At 34.9% G+C, this 25,204-nt stretch overlaps 1 protein-coding gene across 1 annotated transcript in view; it reads left to right on the top strand.

The window, feature by feature from the left end:
• The window catches only part of ACVR1 (activin A receptor type 1), an 83,248-nt gene extending 78,396 nt beyond the window's left edge, over positions 1–4,852 (top strand). Inside the window, exons 9-10 of the mRNA XM_003763877.4 lie at positions 2,180–2,310; positions 3,610–4,852. Of these exons, the coding sequence (XP_003763925.1) occupies positions 2,180–2,310; positions 3,610–3,744 (266 nt within the window). The 3' untranslated portion in view covers positions 3,745–4,852. The remainder of the gene's footprint in view (positions 1–2,179; positions 2,311–3,609) is intronic.
• The last annotated feature ends 20,352 nt before the right edge of the window (positions 4,853–25,204 follow it).

Consider the following 25,204-nt stretch of genomic DNA (forward strand, 5'->3'; position numbering starts at 1 on the left):
ATGGGATGATGAAAGGAAAGGAGAGGGGAAAAGAAAGAAGAGAAAGGAGAGAAATAAGCATAATGATTATTAATATACTTTGTAAGTGCTTATTTTAATATTTAATTAGTTAATTTATTAAAGCTTATCTGAACTTTGTTAGGCAAGACTTTGCGGATGGAAAGAGTCTTATTTCCACTACTGAAAAAAAAAAAAAAGCCTGGATTGTTGTGATTGTAGTAGTAGTACTAATAGTGCTACTATTAATAGTATTAGCCCTAGTACTAGTTGTACTCATCTTACTAGTTGTAGTAAGGGAAATGGTAGTAATAGTAGTATTAGTAGCAACAGAAACTAGGGATGGTAGTTTAGTACTAGTAGAAATAGTATTTGTACTTGTAAGTAGTTTTAGTGAACTAGGATAGTAGTTGTGGTAAGAGAAGTCATAGTTGGAATAGTAAATGACAGAAATTGGGCTGGTAGTGTAGTTGTAGTAATTGTAGCAATAAGTCATAGCAACTTTAAATATCACTCTGTGTCTTATTTTAGCTTCACGACAATTATGTGAGTAATCATTACAAATAGAGCAAAAGTTTTAGTTCATTTTTAAGCCATTAAAACTTAATTATTATTAAATAAGGTTTTAAAGCTTATTTTAAGCTTGCTACTGTTACTATGACTTTACCACTACACCTGCTTCTACTAACCCTACCTATCAACAAAAGTTTGGATTCTTCAAGTCTTAAATTAGTGTAGAGAATGAGAAAGAGTTCTAGGAGGTAGTAAGGAGAGCAAGAATGGAATCCATTGAAATGAATATTTAAGTTCATCTTCTGGATTCAGAAAGCCTCTTCTTCCTGAATGATGGTTGTGTGCAAAAAAACCCAAAACAAAACAAAACAATTTTGTGAATTTTGAAATCTGAAACTACTTGATTTCCTGAAGTGTTTAAAAGCTGCACCTCCCTTGACTCCTAATCCATTTGTGAGCTAGATTGAGACTTAATCTTACTCAGCTCTGTTCATCTCTGACAAAACAACAATTCAAGAGCTGTTGTTGTAGTCATTTCTTTGAATACTTGTAAAGAGTGAGAGGAAAAAGAGAAGATATCAGAACCCAAAGCAGGTAGAATTGCCTTTTCCAGGTTGTGTTTTGGTATTGTTGTTTTCCATTCCTCCCCTCCTCTTTGCTATTTTTATGAAATTTCTAGCATGGTGAGGGTGGGGCATTTAGGATTTTGGCTTTGCCAATTGTCACACTGTTATCAACCTAATGTCAAAGCAGATTTTTGACTTCTTTAGCATTTACGAACTACTTTGGGAAACTGCAGTTGTGACCTAGTCAAGTTTCTTGGAGGGAAGAAGGGATTAGAGGCCCTAGATTCAAATCCTGCTTCTTGTTACTCCCTGTGTAACCATGATTAGGGTCACAATTTCTGGGCCTCTTCTTGCTCATCAATAAAATTAAATCAATTAAAAGAAAAAAAAAAGAATGAGATTGCATGTAAGGTCCTTTCCCACTCTCATGATCTTTTGAATAGCCCAAACTTGTGCCTCGTGTGTGTCTCCTGCCTTGTGGCTTATTGATATTACATGAGTGCTCCTGTAGACTGCTTTTAGCAATATGATAGCGATCAAGTGGTTAGCTAGATGGATAAAGTGCCATTCAGACTGGGAGCCAGGAAGACTCATCTTACTTAGTTCAAATCCAGCCTGAGACACTAGCTGTATGCACCTGGGCAAGTCACTTAACCCTGATTGCCTTAGTTTTTTTTATCAGTAAAATGAACTGGGGAAAGCAATGACACACCATTCCATTATCTTTGCTAAGAAAGAAAACCCCCAAATGCGGTCATAAAGACTTAGACATGATTGAAATAACTGAACAAGAAGAAATAATTAAGCCCAGTAGCAGAAGTGATAAAAACCACTGGTTACAATTACTATTCCCTCCCCCCAAACCTCATGCAGAGTTTCTGCACCAATCAAGTTGACCACCAGTCTATGCCAGAGTCAAGCTTGAGGCAAGCACAAGTTCATCATTTTGTCCTGCTGTAGATGGACAAGTTATAGTGATCAAAAAAATCACAAGTTATTATCTTTCAGAGGCAGCTAACAATCCATCTCAGCAAGTCGACTAATTATGCTTGTGAACTTGTTATCTTTCTTGGATACTTTATCTAATTCTTGCTTATGTTTAGGTATTGTTGAAGATTATAAGCCACCCTTCTATGATGTAGTTCCTAATGATCCAAGTTTTGAAGATATGAGAAAGGTAGTCTGTGTGGATCAGCAGAGGCCAAACATTCCCAACAGATGGTTCTCAGATCCAGTAAGTATAAAGCATTTCTTACTCATCCTTTTCTCAATTTTGAAAGTAATTTTGGTTATTTTTGGATACCCATCAAGTTAAGTTCAAGGTATTCAAGCATTTCATTTATACACACACACATACACACACACATATGTATACATAGACATACACACATATATATATATGTACATGTATATGTGTGTGTTTTAGCTGAACGTTTAGCTGAAAGTTATCTGTGCTTATGAAGACTGGGTCTATATTAGGTGTTATTTGTTGGAGAAAAGGATTTTTGGTTTTTTGTAATGAGCAGTAAGAAGAGGCAGATACGTGGTAGAGTGGACTGAACATTGGACTTGAAGTCAAGAAACACCTGAGTTCAGATCCACCCTCAAATATTTATTAACTGAGCAAGTCATATCTATATAATGGGAATGAAAATAACACGTACCTCACAGTATTGCAAGGAGGGTCAATAGACATAATAAATGTAAAACACTTTGCAAACTTAAAAGCACTTTATACATGAGTGCTCCCTGTTTTTATGATAAGGCAAAGGATTATAAGAATGCCCATGTATTGGATTGGGTAGTATGACAGACCGCTGAACTGTGAACTATCCCCCATTCTGCCCACACTATTTTGGCCTGGAACAAGATGCCCATTTCTCATCTATAAAATGAGGGCATTGTTCTAGATCAGGGGTCCTCAAACTTTTTAAATAGGGGGCCAGTTCACTGTTCCTCAGACTGTTGGAGGGCTGGACTACAGTAAAAACAAAAACTTTGTTTTGTGGGCCTTTAAATAAAGAAATTTCATAGCCCTGGGTCAGGGGGATAATCGTCCTCAGCTGCCGCATCTGGCCCACGGGCTGTAGTTTGAGGACCCCTGTTGTTCTAGTGCTGATCCTCAGTGGCTCTTAGCCCATGATCCCAAGCTTTAAAGTTTATATGGTTTTAGCAGTAGAAGTAATAAATTGAGACACTGTCCTGTTTGCTATTGGGTTTTAGGATTTTCCCTCTTTGTTAATCTTACTAGTTGGATATGTAAAAACCATGAAAAGCATGGCACATGCCACGTGCTTTACAAGATAAACTTAGTCTTTGCTGTTGAGAGGCCAAAGGACAGAGTACATGCAATACAACTGGCTGCTTTATCAGTTCACAAGAAGTTTGTTTATGTATATAAGGAATATGGGCATAACATCACCTTGACTCCCAAGTGCTACAAAAACCTGAGCTACACGTTCTACCTTCTGAGCAAACAAGTTACTAAAGAGGAGTTTGTCACTTTGGTGTTTTGTATTTTTTCTTCCCTTAGACGTTAACCTCTCTGGCTAAACTTATGAAAGAGTGCTGGTATCAGAATTCATCTGCAAGACTAACAGCTCTGCGTATCAAAAAGACTTTGACCAAAATTGATAATTCCTTAGATAAATTGAAAGCTGACTGTTGACGTTTTCGTGGTGCTGTCAAGATGGAAGATTTTTTTTGTTGTTGTCATTGTCCAGTCTGGAAATATGCTGATCTGACGATTTGTCAGAACTGATCCCTTCCGACCCCCAAAAATGGCTTCTTAGACAAGATGGACATCTTATCTAGCCATCTCTTTGGGAGACGTTAAAACCACCTGAACCTCGCTCAATGACTCTAAAAATGGGCATTTCACAAACTGTTCAGACTTCAGAGACTTGATGCTGGATGTACTGTTGCAAAAGATGTGATCTGAAGGAACACAGAGAAATTCAAAGACAAAGATCTGGGCATTATGATGATGGCTTGGAGTTCTTTTTACGGGGCTCTTAGATACTCCCCTTGGGGAACGCGAGGATGTGGTAAATTTTTAATCAGCAATATTGCCTGTGCTTCTCTCCTTTATTGCACTAGGAATTCTTTGCATTCCTTACTTGCACTGTTACTATTAATTTTAAAACCCAACTTGCCAAAAAAAAAAAAAAATTGGCTCTGTATTCCACTGATCCGTCTGAATAATAGGAATTCAATTTGGCAAAATGAAATGTAACTGTCAGACTTCGCTGCATTTTACACGTGCTGATGTTTACAATAATGCCGAACATTAGGAATTGTTTATAAACGACTTGGCAAATTATTTATTACTAGTGCACTTAGCAGTTTTCACAAAACTGACTAGTGCATGTTAAAGCTTATTTTTATGTGGTCTCATGATTTTATTACACAAATGTTTTTAACACTATTATCTGAAATGGACATTTTCTGTATTATCAGTTAAGTCACATTTTAAGTGCTTCACATTTGTATGTGTGTAGTCTGTAATATATTTTTTTTCAGTTCGTACGCAGAACATATTTAGCCATTACCCACAAGACACCACCGAATATCTTACTGATTTAGAAACAATGAAAGATTTCAGTAGAACTTTAGTCCTGAATGCTGTGGGGGGGAAATGCATTTTCTTCTGAATTATACATTATGTGCATTTAAACTCTGCCAGAAAAAAATAACTATTTTGTTTTAATCTACTTTTTGTATTTAGTAGTTATTTGTATAAATTAAATAAAATGTTTTCAAGTCAAACAATGAAATGCTCTTTTCTACTCTTTGAAAGGTTTATGTAACATAAGACCTTTTTTTGTATGTAAGCTATGAAAAGTGCTATAATGTGGAAATGACCTTTTAGCTCCCTATAACTTGTGATGAGATTGAGAAAAATACTAGCATTTCCGACAAGATCTCAAATTTCTGAATTGGAAGAGATCTCAGAACTATTTCTTTGTCCAATTGGTAGCAAACAAGAGTCCCTTTTGCAACATAATCCAGCAGCTAATCACTTTACCTTCTCTATAAAACATAATATTACTTTCCTTAAGGAAGCCTACTTGGCTTAAAAAAAAAAAAAAAAAAAAAAAAAACTCTGCACACACAATCCATATTCTCTTCTGTCAGCTAAATGTCCCCAGTTCTTTAAATTGGAGTTTATGACATGGCCTCTAGAACTCTCATTAGTTAGCTGCCCCAACTGGACACTTTTCAGCATACAAAATGTTCTTCCTAAAATGAAGGATCTAGAACATTATATTCCTGATGGTGAGACCATTGTTCTGAGAATCCAAAAAAAGTCTCTGTGAGTTGGAAATCTTCTCGGACACTGTTGATTTAAATAGTTTCCATATTTCCTAAAAGGGATAAGACAGGTGTTCCATGGGAATTTTGGAACTGTGCCAAAGGAGAAAAAAAGGTAGTAACTAAAGGGAATGCAATTAAGAGTAAATGAATAGTGAGAAATTTAGCATAGTTCCATGACTAGAATATATAAACATCTGTCTACCCTGAAGACTAATGGCAAACTAGTTTTTAATAAATAATATTTTATTACTAGAAAATACCTTGAGCATCATATATAATCCAGGGGTTCTCAGATTTTTCTTATGTCATGGACCCCTTTGTCAAGCTTCTTTGGATACTATTTCAGAAATGTTTTTAAATACCCAAATAACAAAAAGGACCACAAAGATCAAAAGTTAGCAAAAATAAAAAAAATATATATATATATGGATTTAGATTTGGATCTATATCTCTAAATCCATATAGAGATATATCTTTAATGAGAACATATAGACAGACAGACATACACACACATACAAACATATATATATATATACCTATACAAACACACACATACTATGTTCTCATCCAAATTCACAGATCTTGTGGAATCTGTTGCATACATAGGGGCTGGTAAACCCCAGGTTAAGAACCCCTGACTTAGTCCAATCTCCTAATTTTACAAGTCAGGAAACTGAGGCCCAGAAATTTAAAGAGAATTACCAAGATCATAGTTCCTTTTGTGGATCTATGAATATAACTCAGGCCCTTTGATAATTGGAACTCCTTCAATGTGCTCAAGTCCAAACCTATTCCTGAAGAGGATTCTCATTCTAGTATACCTGACAAGTTGTCCTTAAACCATGTCTGACATTATAAAACTAATAAGTATATGAGATCAGATTTGAACTCGGGTCTTCTGCTCTATCCACCATGCCACCTAGTTTCCCCCTCTCTAGATTTAGATTTGCCCTTATTTTTTCACACTGTCTACAATATCATATTCTCTTTTGAAAAATAATACATGACTTCGGCACTTGACTTTAATAATGTCACTCCAGTATTAAAAGACTGTTCATGTTGAAGGCATCTTGATTCAGGGAGTTAGGTGACACAGCAAGTAGAGTTCTGGGTCTGAAATGGGGAAGACAGGACTTCAAAAAATGTTATAGCTATGTGACCCTGGGCAAACCATTTAACCTCTTCTGCTTTGGTTTCCACCTCTGTAAAATGAAGATAATAGCATTTATTTACCAGGGCTCTTATGTGGATTAAATGAGTTAATATCATAAAATGATTTGGCCAACTTAAAGAGTTGTTTAAAATAGAGTTATGTACATAGAAGTAATAACTGAAACCAAGATGTTATTAATGGAGGGAGTAGACAGAAATAGAGCAGAAGACCTAAGACAAAGAACCTAAGGAGTTCTTTTTTTTTTTCCCCTTTGCTGAGGCAGTTGGGGTTAAGGGACTTGCTTAGGGTCACATAGCTAGGAAGTCTTAAGTGTCTGAGGCCAGATTTGAACTCAGGTCTTCCTGAATTCAGGGCTGGTGCTCTATCCACTGCACTACCTAGCTGCACCAAACTAGGGGGTTCTTAAGGAATACCCACATTTAAATAATGGTGTTAGGATTTAAGGCTGGTAAAGGAACGATGAGACTTCTTAGCCAGTTCAGCTACATAGCTTCCCTTCTAGAGCCTGAGATGATAATGGTGACAGAGGGAAAACAAGGTTGTTTCTCTGAATTCAAATACTTGAATTTAAACTAATTTTCAATTATTTCACTCAAAACATGAGCCAGGATGTAGAAGTCAAACTTAAGAATGTCACCTTCTCATTTTGTGACATCTTTTTGTTGAATTTCCAAAACTGAATGTAATGTTAATGAAGCCAGAAAAATATAAAATATTTTTGTTAGTGATTCATTTTAGTTGCTTTGCAAGGAAAGAAGAGTGCTAAAGATAAAGACAAGTCTTTTGATGCTTTGAGCTCCATCATGTTCCCTATAGTTTAGTTTACCTCAGGCCTTGAACATTATGATTTCCTGTGATTATTATTTCCTTTTTACTTGTTTTATATGAAATTTTTAATTTAGTTCTTGGTTTGTGCTTGTTTATGCTCAGACTTCCTTTCAGGAAGATTATACAATTGGGCTGAGGTCCTTAGCTCCCATTGGATTGATGGGTCAATCAACTGCCCTCTCCCCAGAGGACATCTTGCAGGAAAGCTGCTGTCTTATTGTTGTTATTTGTGGCTTCATGTGGATCCTTTTATTAGTTTTTCTCCAGCTTCAACTCCCTGCTGATGTAATCACAGGAGGCAAATGTCCTGTTTGAGCCAGGGGAAATGAGCTAAATTTGTTTTTTTTTCTTGATACCATATTATTAGCAAATTAAGCAGTAATGAAAATGACTTGTCCGTTCTTTCCCACTCACTACATGTAGAAACCTAGGATGTCAAGAGAAAAGAGTTGAATTTTTTACAGGTGAGGATATCAAGAGAAAAGAGTTCAACCTTTTACAGGTCAGGAGCCTAATGTTTAGGGAGGATAGGTGACCTGAGGTTACATAACTGGTAGATAACCTTTCTGGGACTAGACCTAGGTCTTTTGACTGCAAGGGACCAGTGATCTTCCTGTTAAATTACTGTCAGCCATCATCAGACACTTCCCTGTTTTTGATCTATGAGTTCTCCTGTTAGTGTCATTTTTTTCTACTATTAGGCATCTTCAGCATTTAAAGAGCTCCTATGGATACAATCTCATATGCTAATCAATCTGTCAATTGACAAACATAACTTAGGAAATGCCTACCCCAAGTGCCAGGCTATGCAAATGGTAAATAATTCTCAAGCAACATCCAAATATTTCTCAACTTTCAGGTTTTCTTAATCCTATGATTTGGCGGGTAAAAAAGACTTCCTATTTCTGGCTTGATATGCTTCTGAAAGAAGGAGGAATTCAGATAGTAGATAACTTAATGAACTAAATAAATATGGCAGAATGGTTCTATGATTAAATGTGTTTTACATTCCCAATTATGGCATTATTTTTCATTTCTTGGAAAATGGTCTTATGTATAGCTTATATGTATATATAGTATATATGATGACTTAGATATCATGGAATCATTTGTAAGGTGCTGGGCTTGTAAAATCAGAAAGACTTAGCAAGAAAGATTTTTTGCATGCTTTCTTTGACATAGCATGTAATCTGGGCATATATGTAACCTTTCTGAGTCTCAATTTCCTTATCTAAAATCAAGATTAACAATACTTCTGGTATCTACTTTTTGGTGTGGCTGAGTTCAAATGAGTTTATATAAAGTATTTTGCAAACTTTAAGGACTATATAAATATCTTTATAATTTAGAAATATTATATTTGCAAATATATGTTATTTAGTTATAAATATATTTATTATTATGTAATATAGTTTGTATTTTTACCCTTTATCTTGTAATACTTTCAATGTTATGTCATGGAAGACTCTTTTATAAGACAATCTCTTCCTTCATCACAAAATGAGTTACAGAAATGTCAAAATGATTTGGTGATAAAACAGAGAAAGACCAATGAATTGCGTATGCAATTTAAAAAGTTAGAAAAACAATTTAAAATCCTCAAATAAACCAAAATTGAAAATACTAAAAATTAAAATTGAGATTAATAAAATTGAATATAAAAAATCCAATGAATTAATAATACTTGAAATTGGTTTTTATGACAAAAAACCTCAAACAATAAAATAGATTAATGTGACTTTTAAAAAAAGAGAGAAGAAAATTAAATCACTGTCATCAAAAATGAAAAGGTTGATTATACCACTAATGAAGATGAAATCAAAACAATTATAAGGAGTTATTTTGCCCAATTACAAGCCAATAAATTGAACAATTTAAGTGAATAGGAGAATACTTAGGAAAATATAAAATGATTAGATTTACAGAAGAAGAAATAAAGAGAAAGAAATATAATAGACCATAAATGAGCTTCATAAGGAAAAAAAAAGTATCAGAACCAGATGGGTTTACAAATTTTGTAGTTTAAACACTTTAGGCTATTGTGAGAAAAATCCCTGCAGTTGATTCCTTGATTGCTCAGAAAGGACTTTTCCTCATACAGTATAAGATAGTAGATTATATTAAAGCCATGTCAATCCTATGCATAAGCAAATAGGGAATATGCTAGCCTTAATTCTCTTCCCTCTCTCAGCTTTGTTTCCTCATCTATAAAAAGGAGTTGACCTTTTTTGGGTTTTTTTTTGTTATTGTTTTTAACAAGATACAATAATGGTCTGGTCACAAAAATAAGCTCCAAAATCACACAGTATTCAAAGTAAGTATAGATATTTTTGATAATAATAACTTTTTATTTTAAAAAATGCATGCAAAGATAGTTTCCAACATTCTCCATTGTAAATCTTGTGTTCCAAATTTTTCTCTCTTCCTTCCTATTTCCCACCCCCAGCAAACAATCCACTATAAGTTAAAAATGTGCAATTCTTCTGAACATATTTCCACAATTATCATGCTGCACAAGAAAAATTAGATCAAAAGAGGAAAAAATGAGAGAGGAAAAAAAAAAAAACAAGCAAGCAAAAAAATAAAAAAACAACAAGCAAAAAAATAAAAAAAGTGAAAATACTCTATTGTGATCCACATTCAGTCTCCATAGTCCTCTCTCTGGATACAGATGACTCTCTATCACAAGTCTACTGGAATTGGCCTGAATCACCTCAGTGTTTTTTTTTTTTTTGTTTGTTTGTTTGTTTGTTTTTTAATTTAATAGCCTTTTATTTACAGGATATATGCATGGGTAACTTTACAGCATTAACAATTACCAAACCTCTTGTTCCAATTTTTCACCTTTTACCCGCTCACCCCCTCCCCTAGATGGCAAGATGACCAGTAGATGTTAAATATATTAAAATATAAATTAGATACACAATAAGTATACATGACCAAAACGTTATTTTGCTGTACAAAAAGAATCAGACTCTGAAATATTGTACAATTAGCTTGTGAAGGAAATCAAAAATGCAGGTGTGCATAAATATAAAATATAGGGATTGGGAATTCAATGTAATGGTTTTTAGTCATCTCCCAGAGTTCTTTTTCTGGGCATAGCTGGTTCAGTTCATTACTGCTCCATTGGAAATGATTTGGTTGATCTCGTTGCTGAGGATGGCCTGGTCCATCAGAACTGGTCATCATATAGTATTATTGTTGAAGTATATAATGATCTCCTGGTCCTGCTCATTTCACTCAGCATCAGTTCGTGTAAGTCTCTCCAGGCCTTTCTGAAATCATCCTGTTGGTCATTTCTTACAGAACAGTAATATTCCATAATATTCATATACCACAATTTATTCAGCCATTCTCCAACTGATGGACATCTATTCAGTTTCCAGTTTTTAGCCACTACAAAAAGGGCTGCCACAAACATTCATGCACATACAGGTCCCTTTCCCTTCTTTATAATCTCTTTGGGATATAATCCCATTAGTAACACTGCTGGATCAAAGGGTATGCACAGTTTGATAACTTTTTGAGCATAGTTCCAAACTACTCTCCAAAATGGTTGGTGAATCACCTCAGTGTTAAAAAGAGCCATGTTCAAAAACAGTTGATTGTCACATAATCTTGTTACTATATACAATGTTCTCTTGTTTCTACTCACTTCACTTGGTATCAGTTCAAGTAAGTCTCTCCAGGTCTTTCTGAAATCCTCCTGCTGATCATTTCTTATAGAACAATAATATTCCATTATATCCATATACCATAACTTACTCAGCCATTCCCCAACTGATGGGCATCCACTCAGTTTCCACTTCCTTGCCACTACAAAAGGGCTGCTACAAATATTTGTGCACATTTGAGTTCTTTTCTCCGTTCTGATTCTTAAAGGTCCTTTCTGACTAAATGGGAGGAAATAGCTACTTTTTTTTCTTCTTTTCTCTCAAAAATTATATTCTTAGCTATCTTAAATTTAAAAAAAAAGTTTGGTAGGCTAGGAAATGTTTAATAACCAGCTTTCCTGAGGTGAGGGTGGAAGATCCATGCTAAACATACTTTCGAGTTTAATTTGAATTTTTAACATTTTCTCCATCATCTCTTTAAATCTAGACAATCGAAAGCATAATAATTCAACATGATCTGTAACATTTGCTGATTTCCAAGATATAAATGCTTACATCAACAAATTAAAAGCTGATTCACTAACTAGTAGAAACTAGTTCCCGGGAACCCTCCTGAAAGATACTTTTAGAAAATGTATTCATATTGCCTCTGCATTGGTAACAGAAGCAGCTTTGAAGGCTGATTTGGTGACTTGAAACCCTGATACCAACTGATTCTAATAAATATGTTAGTTTCCTTTGTTTTTTAAAAAAAACTTTTGCTGCTTTCTTTGTTTTTTTATATGATAATTTTTTTTTTTTTTTTGGCTATTCTGCTCCCTCTCTATTTATTTATTTATTTTTATTTGAAAAAACAGAATGAGTAAAAAAGAAAAACAGAAAATACAAAAGAGAACAATCATGTGCCTAGAACATCAAGGAGAATTCAAAATATATAACAACAAATTACCAGATCAAGAAAAAAATATATATATATATTAGTAAAAGAAATTATATTAATGGGTGTCCATTTTTCTTTACTTCTTTGTAAATTGTTCTTTAGTTCTCTGCTATGTACCTTTTTTTACTTTATTCTTTTCCCCCCCTTTCATCCTCCCCACCCCAAAGAAAGCTACAGTTAAGAAAAAGATATATTTATGTATACATATGTAAATATATAAATACCTAAACACACTCATGCCCTCCCCCCACATACACACACACATCTTTCCTATCCCTACTGCCTCTTTTATTGAATCCTGCTCCATAACTTGTCTTGCTATTATTACTTAATCTTCCCCCACCAAAGGATTCCTGCCTTATCTTCTTACTTTGCCCTTTGCTTCCACCTCTACCCATCCCTCCCCTCCATTATTTCTTTATAGATTTTGGAGGTGCTATACCCTTCGTGGTATGTATGTAGGATTAACCCTAAATTTGCACCTATTGAATCCATTCCTGATGTGAGCCCTGTATCCCCCAAAGCCTCTGTATCTATTCTTCTTGTCTAATTAATGTCTATTAATTTGTATAACATAACTATTTTTATCTTAACTCTACCAATCTTTCTTTAAAACTACCCTAATGTTGATGTGAATCATAAACATATAATATATATAAAAGCATAAATAATTTGTCCATGTTTAAACAATATGTCCATGTTAAGTTCCTTAAAATTGATCTTTCATATTGGCTCTTATATGTTAAATTTTGTATTAAGTTTGGATTTGGTTGGTAAGAAGTCCTGAAAATCTGCAAGGTCATTGAATGTCCATTTTTTTCTTATTAAAAATTATAGATAATTTTGCTGAATATGATATTTTTGGCTGTAGATCTAGCTCTTTTAATTGTTGGTAGATATGATTCCAGGACCTGCAGCCTTTAATTGTAACTGCTGATAAGTCTTATACAATTCTAATTGTAGCTCCAGCATATTTAAGCTTTTTTTCCTGTTTCTTGCAAAATTTTCTTTTCGATCTGGGGGTTTTGAAATTTGGCAATAATATTCCTGTGTGTTTTTCACAAAGGGTCTCTTTGAGGTAGTGATCAGTGTATATATTTATGTATATGTATTTTTATCTAATAGTATCCATCTCTAAGATGGGGGATAGGGAAGTAAAAAAGGGGGGAAAAAGAAATTTCCATGATAAGTTTGTTGTATATTTGAAAGAAATAGAAATTTATGCATAGTAGGTTAATAGCTTCATATGCAATCATTTTATTGTACTATGTTATAGCAGTGTTTGTTTTACTTCATAAATTAAAGAAAAAAGAAAATCTGAAGGATAAGTAATGTGGTAATAAAAAATCTTTTAGCTTTCAGGGTTAGGAGCTTAATAAATGTAATCTATTATAATAATTTTTTAAATTAAAAAAAAACAGAAAAGCTACACATAGATACTTGAGTAGGCTGAATGAGAACAACAATCTTTTGTTAAATGTCCACACTGTGCAGCTCAATCTGTACTGGATTTAGTGCTCAGGTTGTTAACCTGAAAAGCTTATATAACAGGGCAGAAAGATGTCTTGTACTAAATGGTGAATCTTTAAATGTCAGGGGTTGGGCTGAAGAAGCAGGATAGGTAGGAAAGGAGACTGAGGTAATAAAGTGTCAGGTATGGGCTTTGAGGCATTTCTGTTCACAGGTACTGAGCTGGAATTTTTATTAAGCTGATGCCTAGGTTTTCTGAAGATAAGAATTTTATAATGATCAGCATTGTCAGAAGGGCATCTCAGGGGCCCTAGTTCAACCCTCTTATTTTAAAAATGAGCAACCGAGGCCCAGAAAAGATAAGCACCTTGAAGAAGGTCACATAAATGGTAAGTATCAAAAGTGAGATTTGAACCTTGCTGACGCTAGGGCTAATGGTCTGGCCATTGTACATAACTAAAGTTATGGAGTACTGCCTCCCAGGTCCCTAAGAACAAAAACCTAGTTTATTTCTTCTTTCCTGCTGTCTAATTGTACAGGGAGATGGATCTCATCCTACTGCACTACAGCAATCTACAAATTTGGTTCAGCAGCTGTTTCTCAGTCCTTGCCAAGAGATCTTACTAACCATGATGATGTTTGATGTAACTATAAAGATTCTGCTGCAGGACAAATCTTGTATAATAGAATTGATCCCATGTCCTTGTTCTTTTACCAGTCTGTGTTCATAGTGAAAATGTGTATTAGGATATTCCTACAACTATGTTTAAATGTAATATAAAGTAGGATTAAAATATGTTGGGGGGATTAAGTATAAGGTTTTATTTTATATTCTTTTTTCCCTCAGCAGTACTTTATTTTTCCAAACACACATAAAGATAGTTTCCAACATTCATTTTTGTAAGATTTTGTGTTCCCAAATTTTCTCCCTCCCTTCTTTATCTCCTCCCTCCCCAAGACAGCAAACTATTTTTTTCCAGGTCCAAGACATGGTCTAAAGTGCTTCGTTTAGGAAGTAGAAGCTGTTAATAGTTAGTTGAATTTAATTTTACAAACATTTATGAGACAATGACAATTAAACAGTCCATGCAGTCCAAAAATATACATTTTGCTAATGGGATGTAGCATATATGCCAGTAAGTAAATTCATGGTAAAAAGACAAAGTCAAGATAATTCAAAGTTCTTCACTAAAGTCCCACATCTCAGAAGAGATACCAGAATGAGAAGACAATTAGCCCAGGTAGATGAGTAAATGAAATGGGTCAGTTTAGGAATTTGGCCTTCTCTACAGGGCAATGACTATTGGGCTGGAGGAGATTTAGTGAGTTTGTATGGGAGCAGTGATAAAATAGGGCTGAGAAGAAAGATCCTTAAGAGAACCTGGGTTTGAATGCTGGTTCTGCTATTTTCTATCTGTTTTACTTTGGTCAAGTAACTTAATCTTTTTAGGCCTCATTTTGTCATTTCTATAAAGAATCCATTTGACTTAATGACCTCCAACAATTTGTTTTTAGGACTAATTGTGATCTCAAGTGCCATGGTGCAGAATGTTTGCTATACTTATATAATCTTTAAGTCAATGAACTATCATCTATTAAAGTCAACTATCAATCAATAAATATTTATTAAGCACCTACTATATTCCATAGCCAAGGGCTAACTTCTGGGGATACAAAAAAAGGGCAAAAAATAGTCCCTGATCTCAAGGAACTCACATGGGGGATACACCATGCAACCAATTATGTACAAAAAAAAGAGTTACAGGATAAATAAGAGATAATAAATAGGCACTTGCATTAACTGGAGGAGAGACTGGGGAAGGCTTCTTGTGGAAGGTAGGATTTTACCTAGAATTTGATAAAGTCAGAAGGTAGAGATGAGCAAGGTCATTTTTGTGCCCATTTCATATTTGCGCACAAAGAAACTAATGCTGCTAGATTGAGGGGGAAGAGGGTAAATTGTAAGGATACTGAAAAAACAGGAAGAATACTTTATAGATTATTTTGGGGGGAAATCAATGAGGGTGACCTGCCCAGGGTCACACAACTAGCAAGTTTTAAGAGTCTGAGTCCAGATTTGAAATCAGGTTATCCTGGCTTTAGGCCAGTGCTATATTTACTATGCTATCTAGCTGCCCCAATATGGGATACTTTATAAGACAAACAGAAGATTTTGTATTTGTTCTTGGAGGGAACACAAAATATTGAACTTAATGAATGTAGGGTGTGGGGGGGAAAGAAAGATAACATGATCAGATTCCATATTAAAAAGAAATGATAAATGAGTGGAGTGGAGTAAGAGAATTATGGTTAATATGCTTAATAGCATGCCATATATACTCAGGCAATGTCAAAGATAAAGGAGCCAAGGGTGATCATCAAGATCTCTTGATGATAGTTATTATAAGAGATGCCATAGCTGGTAATTGTTTCAGGGTCCTTTCTGGTACCTCTAGTTATATGCTTTACTTATATATTTAGCCCCAAATCTGCAATACAATTATTTTGAACAGGAAAGGCTGCTTTACCTAGGGTACACAATATTATCCGCAATAAATGTTTAATTCTCTCACAAAGGGATGATTTTGAAATTTTTTTTTATGAGGCTCCTGTGAAATATGTCAAAAGTTTCACTATAAAATGTGTTATGTGCTCTTGCTTTATTTAGCAAGTGAGCTACAGGCCACCTTCTGAAGGCATGATGGGTGTATGAAAGTTTTGATGAAAATTTAGTCCAATAAAAGAAGATTGATTTAAAAGAAAATAATTAGGAAAAATTTCAACAAGGTTGCAAAATGGGGGTAGGTGGGGGAAGGGGCACTTTGACTTTTGACTGAGAATAACTGCCAATTTCTTTTTGTGAAGGTTTCTTATTTACACTTAGTGACTCTTGCAATCTTCAATATTGCAAAACAGAGATTTAAAAACAATGTCCCTTTTCTCTTTAAGTGGCTGTCTTAAAATTTAACGAGATTCGTGGCTTTATTAACATTTTGCCAACTGCCGCAACCTTATACTATGGCCTGGGAATTCCCAGGCCATATGAACGATTGTGAAGACTGTGGAGAAAGGTCAGAAGATAAGATGTTAAATCCTTGAAAACAGTGTTCTGGCAGACAAATATGTATGAAGGGGACCCTCCAACTCACCTCTATAGCTTGTAAATTTTAAGATTCTAAGAAATCACCTAATTTGAGGACCTTTAATCTTTTTTGTGATGTTATTCATGGGCCATATTATAGGGTTGTGGCAGTTGGCAAATGGACATTTCTTCCAAGGGCGTTCCAGTAGGAATTCGCCAACTAGAGAAGAGACTGCAGGAGCAAATGTGTCTCCAGCCTGAGAAAGCAGTAGGGATGTAGGTATAAATGTTGGAAGAGTCAGGAGTGGAACTGGATTAGGAGATCTCAATAATTTCATTAAATGCATAAAATAAAATACATGAAAATACTTGCCCAAAGCTAGTTATATCAGAATAAGATTATTTTTAAAAAACTTTTCAAAGTTCACAGACCCCAGGTTAAAAATCTGATCTTCTCCAACTCCATCTTGTTACAGATGAGAAAAATTGAAGTCAAGAGAAATGAATTGTAAGCTCCTTGTCTTTTTGTTTAATTATTTTAAAATTTTAAAATGTAAATCACATTTTATTTTTTCCAATTACATGTAAAAAGAATTTTTAGCAATATTTTTCTAAAATTTTGAGTTCCAATTTTTTCTTCCTTTCCTTTCTTTCCTTTCTCCAAGACAGCAATCTACCTGATATAGGTTATTTATGTGCAATCATTTAAAACTTATTTCAATATTTTTCATGTTATGAAAGAAGAAACAGAACAAAGAGTGAAAATGGTTTTTGATCTATGTTTTGATTTACATTCAGACACCATCTAGAGATTGTCTTTTGCCTTTTTTGTATCCTCAGTGTTTAGCATAATGCCTGGCACATGGTAGGTGCTTAATAAATATTTATTGAAAGAATGAAGTGATGTGTTCTAAGTCATAAACTGGAGACTTTAATGTACACATTGATAGCCTCTGAAATATTTTGGTCTCCAAGTTCACTCATATTTTTAACTTCAGTGACTTACCTTTTAACTTCGTTGCAGCTTTCCAAGATTGTCATACTGTAGGTATTACCATCACAAATAGTGATGTTATCTCCCTAATAATGAACCCTCACAAGGAATCTCCTATGTTTCATGTCTCCTAAATCTATTTTTTCTTTCTCATTCCACTTCTTGCACTTACCTATATAAATATTGCATTCCCACTCAAACCCTCAGAGTGTATGCTTCTTGAGGACCAAAATCAAATTTTTAAAAAAAATTTTGTCTGAATTTCCAGAGCTTATACAACCCCTTTTATTATTAGTATGTATATATGGAAGCAGCTAGGTGGCAAACTTAGTTGAATTTGGATTCAGAAACACCTGAGCTCAAATCTTCCCTTAGACTCAAGATTTTTGAAGGCAGGATCTTTCTTTTATATCCTTCTTCCATTAGTGAGATCCTTTGGGGGCCTCCAGTTTGTGGAGGGGGCCAGACCACTCAGCCTTTCCAAGGCTTTCTGCACTTTACAGAGTTCAAAACAATGTTGGGTGCCTTCTCTACAAAGTTCCCTCATCTGTCCCCAAGAATTTCAGCTCCTTTTATGGGTTGTTTCCTCCATTAGAATGACAGCTCCTTGAGAGTAGGTACTGCCTTTCTTTTTGTTTGTATTTTGCTTTTTAAAAGTCCCTATGATCAAGAAAAAGTCTCTTGAAAGTGAAGATGTTTAAGCTGAGCCAGGTCTTTTAATCAATGGATATTGGGAGGGAGAGCATCCCAAGCATGGGAGACAATCAGTATAAAGGCATATATACAGATGGGAGATAGAAAATCATGTGGGAAAACAGCAAGTAGATCAATGTGCTTGGTGCAAAGAATGCATGGAAGCAGGTAATATGTGAGAAGCTTGGAAAGGTTTAGAACAGTTTTAAATTCCAACCAGGAGCTTCTATTCATTCCTAGAAGTAATAGTCATTGGAGTTTATGGAGCATATGTGTGCATATGTATTGGGAAGGTGACAGGGGCAGATCTGTTTTTCAGAAAATTCGTTTCTGTAACATTTTCCAACATACTAACCATATGGTTGTAATTGGAGACTGAATTGGAATGGGATCGAGAATCCATAATATTGTTTGCATTTACCTTTCATCTTATTTCATATTACCCCCTTTAATGTCTTCTCCATACAAGTCAAATTGACTTTCGAACTATTCCTTGTATATGACAGTTCATCTACTACTTCATAAAGGAGGGTGTTCCATATTTAGAAACACACATGGCTCTCCATGAGTATCCTGAATTTTCAATGTTTTCCTCCTATTAAAATTACTTTGCTCAACTTTCTATATGCTTTTTACTTAACTTTTGTGTATGTATTATTTATTCCAGATACAACATAAACTCCTTAAGGTCAGGGATTTCTCATTGATCTATTTTTATTGATCTTTCTATTTTCAGAGTATATTGAAACCTGTCTCAAGTAGTTTGAGAGGGCCCAATATTAAATTGTCATTTTGAGCATTTACAAAAATTAGAAAATGAAAAACACTACAAATTAGGGCTTCATTTATTACTATGTTAATTGTGTAGATTTAAGAAAGTAATATAAAAATGTTAATTATGCAAATTGAAAGTTAAGTGGGGTTGGGGTAACTCCTCGCTCCCAAGAACTAGTTACTAAATATTTTACTAGTATATCATTCCAGTAACATAATACTTTTCACATTGTAGCAACTTAATATTTAATTGAATGATTTGTGTTGTATTTTTGAAAGGTTTTTTTTTAAGACAAATGTACTTTATAAAAGTAATCAGATCAGGTTTTTTTGGTGTTTTCCTCAGATCAGAGATTCATGTTCCCTAAATAGAAAATTGTCCGCCTTTGCAGTAAGGTGCCTGCAGAAGACGCAACCCAAAGGTAAGGGACAGAGATACAGAAACAAGTAAGTCGATCTTAGAATTTGTATATGATGTTGATGAATCCAGGGTGCTAAGAGACTGATGACATGGCTTCCCCTGGCTGCTGAAATCTCTCAGCTTTTCTTCTCATTTAAATATATGCTTAGAGTCACTGACTCACAGAAGATTAAAGATGAAAGAAACCTTGAAAATTAATGACTCTACCTCCCTCATTATTTACAATTAGATTTTAAAAAATTGTCAGGCATTTATCTTTTTTCCCTTCTTCCTTTTCTCCCTGACCCTTCCTCCTACCCATTGCTCTCTCCCCAACAACAAAAAGGCAACACAAAACCCTTTTAACTAATAAGCATAGTCAAGCAAAACAAATTTCCACATTGATCATGTCCAAAATACATGTTTAATTCTGCACATTAGTCTATTTCTCTGTCAGGAGGTGAGTAATAATCTTCGTCACCAGGACTCTGGAATTAGAGTAAATCAGCTTTTAAGTGTCCTCTTTCTTTCTAGTCATTTTCTTCTTTAATCACCCCCAAGCACCCTATGACCCAATGACACTGGCTTCCTTGTTCATCACACGCAGAATTTTCTCTCCTGACCCTGGAAATTTTATTAGTTGTCCCCAACATCTGGAATTCTCTCCTTCCCCATCTCTTCCTCCTTTCTTCCCTAGCTTCCTCCAAGTCCCAAATAAAACCATATCTTCTATAGGAAACCTTTCCTAACCCCTTTTAATTCTGGTGCCTTCTCTCTATTTTTATTTCCAATTTATTCTTTATTTGGTTTGTACATAGTTGTTTACATTTTTTCTCTCCCATTAAAGCTATTTCCCTCCCCCCCCCCCATTTCTTTATTTCTCCAGGGCTTAGCACACACAGCTTTGACACACAGTATGTACTTAATAAATCTTTGTTGACTGACTAGCACAAAATGAGCTAAATACCAAACCAATCCAAGCCCTCAAGAGCTTACATTCTAATGGGGGTAAGGGTGAAATAGTTGCAAAAGAGGAGGAGGGGGGAAATTCTTACCCTCTGGAAGAGAGGTGTAGGAGTCTGATTCAGAGTCACAGATATTTTGAGCAGGAGATTTGAAAGTCCCTCCAGAAAGGAGAAGGTGATGATATCTTTGAGTGGAGGACATAGTATAGTTTGGAGCTTTGTAACTGGGAAGCTAGATTAACTAGTGGCTTTCAAATTGTTCAGTCTCATCTTTTTTCAGATGCAGAAACTCAGATCCAGAGAGGGAAGTGACATTTTCTTGTGTAAGTGCTTTTAGCTCTTGTTTTCTATCTTTTGAGCTAGGATATATGATTAATAGCAGTACATAAAGGAAAGAGCTCTGAACTAAATCCAAACTTTGATTGTGAGCTTTGTGACTATTGAAAAAATCATTTAACCTCAGTTTTTTCATCTATAAAAATGAAGATAATAGCACACTACTTAATTCATAAAGTTGTGAAAAGCATGCTTTACAAACTTTAAAGTAGTAGGCACATTGGTGCAATGAAAGAAGGGCTAGATTTGAAATTACAGGGGTAGAGTTCAAATCCTAATTCTGTTACTACCAATGTGACAATAGGCAAGTTACCTAAGCTCTCTAGGCCTCAGTTTCCTCATCTGTAAAATTATGGAGTTGGACTAATTGATGTCTAAGATGCCTTCCAGTCTTAATCTATGATTCTATCTCTAGAAATACTGGTGTTCTATGAATGAGTAATTGCTTTTGTTAGAGACTCTACATCAGGGAACTTTTTTTTCCCTTCTATATCCCCTAAACATTATCTCATACAAGGGTTCTTGACTGGAGTTCATGGATCCCTAAAGATTCTTTGGATAAATTTCAGGGATGGGAAAAATTACATATTTTTCACTGTTTAACTGAAAGTCAGCATTTCCTTCAATTATTTAAAAACGTGGTCCTGAGAAAGGATCCATAAGATTTAGCAGAATGTCCAAGGGGTATATGATACAAAAAGGTTATGAACTTTTGATCTAGTACCAAAAAAACTGTCTAAAGGTAACTGCTTTATATGTTTTTTGGAATATCCTGGATGACTCTGAATGTGTGTGTGTGTGTGTGTGTGTGTGTGTGTGCGCGTTTAGAGGAGGGAAGAAAGGAAGATGGTAGAAGAGGGCTTAGCACAATGACTGACACATAGTAGCCACTTAATAAAACTTCAATGACTGAGTAGAAAAGTCCTTATGACTGTTTTATTCTCTGCTTTCTTATTTCCCAGTTCCCAATATATCACATTCATTTATTGATTATACCTGATTGGTGCATGTTCAGATTTGTCTTTGAGAACAAGAAATGTTCAACCAATACCATTTGCTTCTGGTTGACCTACAGACACTTCAAAGTGAACATGCTCAACATTGAGCTCATTGTCTTCTCCCCAAAATCCCAACTATATTTTCTACTAATGACTTTAACTATAAAATGAGATCTAGTTGTATTCTGCTTGGCTTTAGAGGGTAGAAGTTGTTTTCTTTCATTCTTGTGCAGCTGTTTTCAGGGCCCAACCACAAGCACTCTTTTTTTGTCCTGGAATTGTAAGGAGTGTCCCTATCCCACTGCAGCTGTAAGATCTAGTGTACTAAAGCAACAGCATCCTGCTTTGCCGATTCCAGGGCCTGGAATGGGGCTGGGGTTATACTGGCCTGAGCTGGGACTGCACAGCCAACTCCCACCCTGTTGCCACAGGCTCTCTCCATTGAACTTACAAGTCTTCCCTGATATTCCTAGGCTGAGAAGTCCAGAAGCCACCAGCATTGCCATCAATTGTTTGTTCTTAATTCTAGAAAAGGCACAGTGATATCAGGTGGGTGATGTCTTGACTTCCAAGTGAATTGGATTTAAGTGAAGCAGAGTTGTGCAGACTCTTCCAGAGTCATGGCCCAAGATGCCTAAGATGGTCCAAGATGCAATGGGAGGGCAGAAGTAGTACCAACAATGGAAGCTATGGAGAGGCTTATTTTAGGTCATTATAAAGAAAAACTTTCCAATAATTAGAGCTATTCAAAATGAGAATGGGCCACCTTGGAGAAATAATGACTTGCCTTCACTGGAAGTTTTCAGGAAGAAATTGAGTAGCCACTTATCAGAGATATTATAGAGGAGACTCATGTTTCACATAATTGTTGGACTAGATGGTCACTGTTTCTGAAATTTTATGATTCTTCCCTTAGAAGTCTGGGGTGAAGGCCAAAATAAAATACAATTAAGATTTGTACTAATAGAACTATTTTGATGACCTAGAAAAAATAACAACAAAGTTCATATGGAAAAACAAAAGGTCAAGAATTTCAAGGGAATTAATGAAAAAAAAATCAAATGAAGGTGGCCTAGCTGTACCAGATCTAAAATTATATTATAGAGCAGCAGTTACCAAAACTATCTGGTATTGGCTAAGAAATAGATTAGTTGATCAATGGAATAGGTTAGGTTCAAAGGACAAAACAGCCAATAACCTTAATTATCTAGTGTTTGACAAACCCAAAGACCCCAGTTTTTGGGATAAGAATGCATTATTTGACAAAAATTGCTGGGAAAATTGGAAATTAGTATGGCAGAAACTAGGGATTGACCCACACTTAACACTGTACACCAAGATAAGGTCAAAATGGGTTCATGATCTAGGCATAAAGAATGAGATCATAAATAAATTGGAAGAGCATAGGATAGTTTACCTCTCAGACCTGTGGAAGAGGAAGGAATTTATGACCAAAGAAGAACTAGAGATCACTATTGAATACAAAATTGAAAATTTTGACTATATCAAATTGAAAAGTTTTTTACAAAAAACTAATGCAGGAAAGATTAGAAGGGAAACAATAAACTGGGAAAACATTTTTACAGTCAAAGGTTTGATAAAGGACTCATTTCCAAAATATATAGAGAATTGACTTAATTTATAAGAAAAAGCCATTCTCCAATTGATTGGTCAAAGGATATGAACAGAAAATTTTCAGATGATGAAAAAAACATTTTTACCATATGAAAGAGTGTTCCAAAATTATTGATCAGAGAAATGCAAATTAAGAAACTCTGAATACCACTTACACCTGCGATTCCGAATGACAGGGAAAGATAATGCAGAATGTTGAGGGGATGGGGAAAAACAGGGAAGATACAGTTGGTGGAATTGTGAAAATCCAGCATTCTGAGGCAGTTTGAACTATGCCCAAAAAAGTTATCAAAACTGTGCATACCCTTTGACCACAGGTTCTACTGGGCTTATACCCCCAAAAGAGATACTAAAAGGGAAAGGGACCTGTATTGGCCAAAATGTTTGTGGCAGCCCTGTTTGTAGGGGCAGAAGGGAAAATGAATGGATGCCCATAATTGAGAATGGTTGAGTAAATTGTGGTATATGAATGTTATGGAATATTGTTGTTATGTAAGAAAACCCAACAGGAAAATAAGAGAGGATTTGAGATTCATGAGCTGATGCTGAGCAAATGAAGGGAACCAGGAAATCATTATATACCTCAACAGCGATACTGTGTGAAGATGTATTCTGATGGAAGGGATTTCTTAACAAAGACAAGATCCAACGAGTTTAATTGATAAGGATGGACAGAGATACACCCAAAGAAAGGAAAATTAGGAAATGAATGTAAACTGCTTGATTTTTGTTCTTCTTCCCAGGTTATTTATACCTTCTAAATCCAATTCTCCTTGAGCAACAAGAAAACTGTTCGGTTCTGCACACATATATTATATCCAAGATCCACTGCAATCTATTTAACATGTATAGGACTGCTTGCCATCTTTGGGGAGAGGGCGGAGGGAGGGAGGGGAAAAATCAGAACAGAAGTGAGTGCAAGGGATAATGTTGTAAAAAACTACCCTGGCATAGGTTCTGTCAATAAAAAGTTATTTAAAAAAAAAGATTTGTACTAATAGACATTAAAGGGCACTTAAAATGATAAGATGTTGGTTAAAATCAACCAACATGTTTTATTATGCTCCTCTTGTCTAAAGAACATTGATGAAGAATGTTTATAGAGACCTTGGACTTTACTCTCCATTGAGCATTAGTTAAATAAGTTCAGAACCTCTATTGAACTAATGTGTCTAGAAACACTTCTCCATGTGGTTCTTTTAGCTGGTAAAGCCAACTCAAAGGTTATAGCAATGGTGGTTAGTGGATACATGTGTGTGTGTGTGTGTGTGTGTACATTTAATTAATTTACAACAATGTGAAGTAGTTATATATTTATCTAACTTTTATTGTGGGGTTATGTGAGAGAATTAAGTTCACAATGAATGATCATTTAACCAGCTGAAATAAAGAGAATATTATTTTAATATATTATTATTATAATCATTATTATTTGTTAGTGATTTTATTACATGCATTGGCTTAATTTTTTGCAAAGGTCGCAAATGTCTTAAATAATAATGCAAATGTTCTTGAAAGAAGAAAAGCCAATTAACCACCTGAAAATTGTTTCAACTCCCTAATAATCAGAGAAATGCAAATTTAAATAATTTTATATGTTACTTTATACCCATAAACTTGGCAAAGATAAATACTATAAAATTCAGTGCTGATGGGTTGTGGAGAAACAGACAAAGTATTATGGGATTGAAAGAGCTGTGAATTGGTGCAATCTTTTCAGGAAGCAATATGGGATTTTACAATAAATGCTACAGAATTTGTTCATTCCCTTTGTCCTGGTGATTCCATTTCTAAGAATATTCCCTAAGGATGCCCTTAACAGTGAGGGTAAAAAGGCCCTAGTTATACAAATGTATTCATTATTCATAATAGCCCAAACTAGAAGTAACCCATAATATGTTGTGC

The sequence above is a fragment of the Sarcophilus harrisii genome, chromosome 3 (assembly GCF_902635505.1).
Source record: "Sarcophilus harrisii chromosome 3, mSarHar1.11, whole genome shotgun sequence".
Taxonomy (NCBI): domain Eukaryota; kingdom Metazoa; phylum Chordata; class Mammalia; order Dasyuromorphia; family Dasyuridae; genus Sarcophilus; species Sarcophilus harrisii.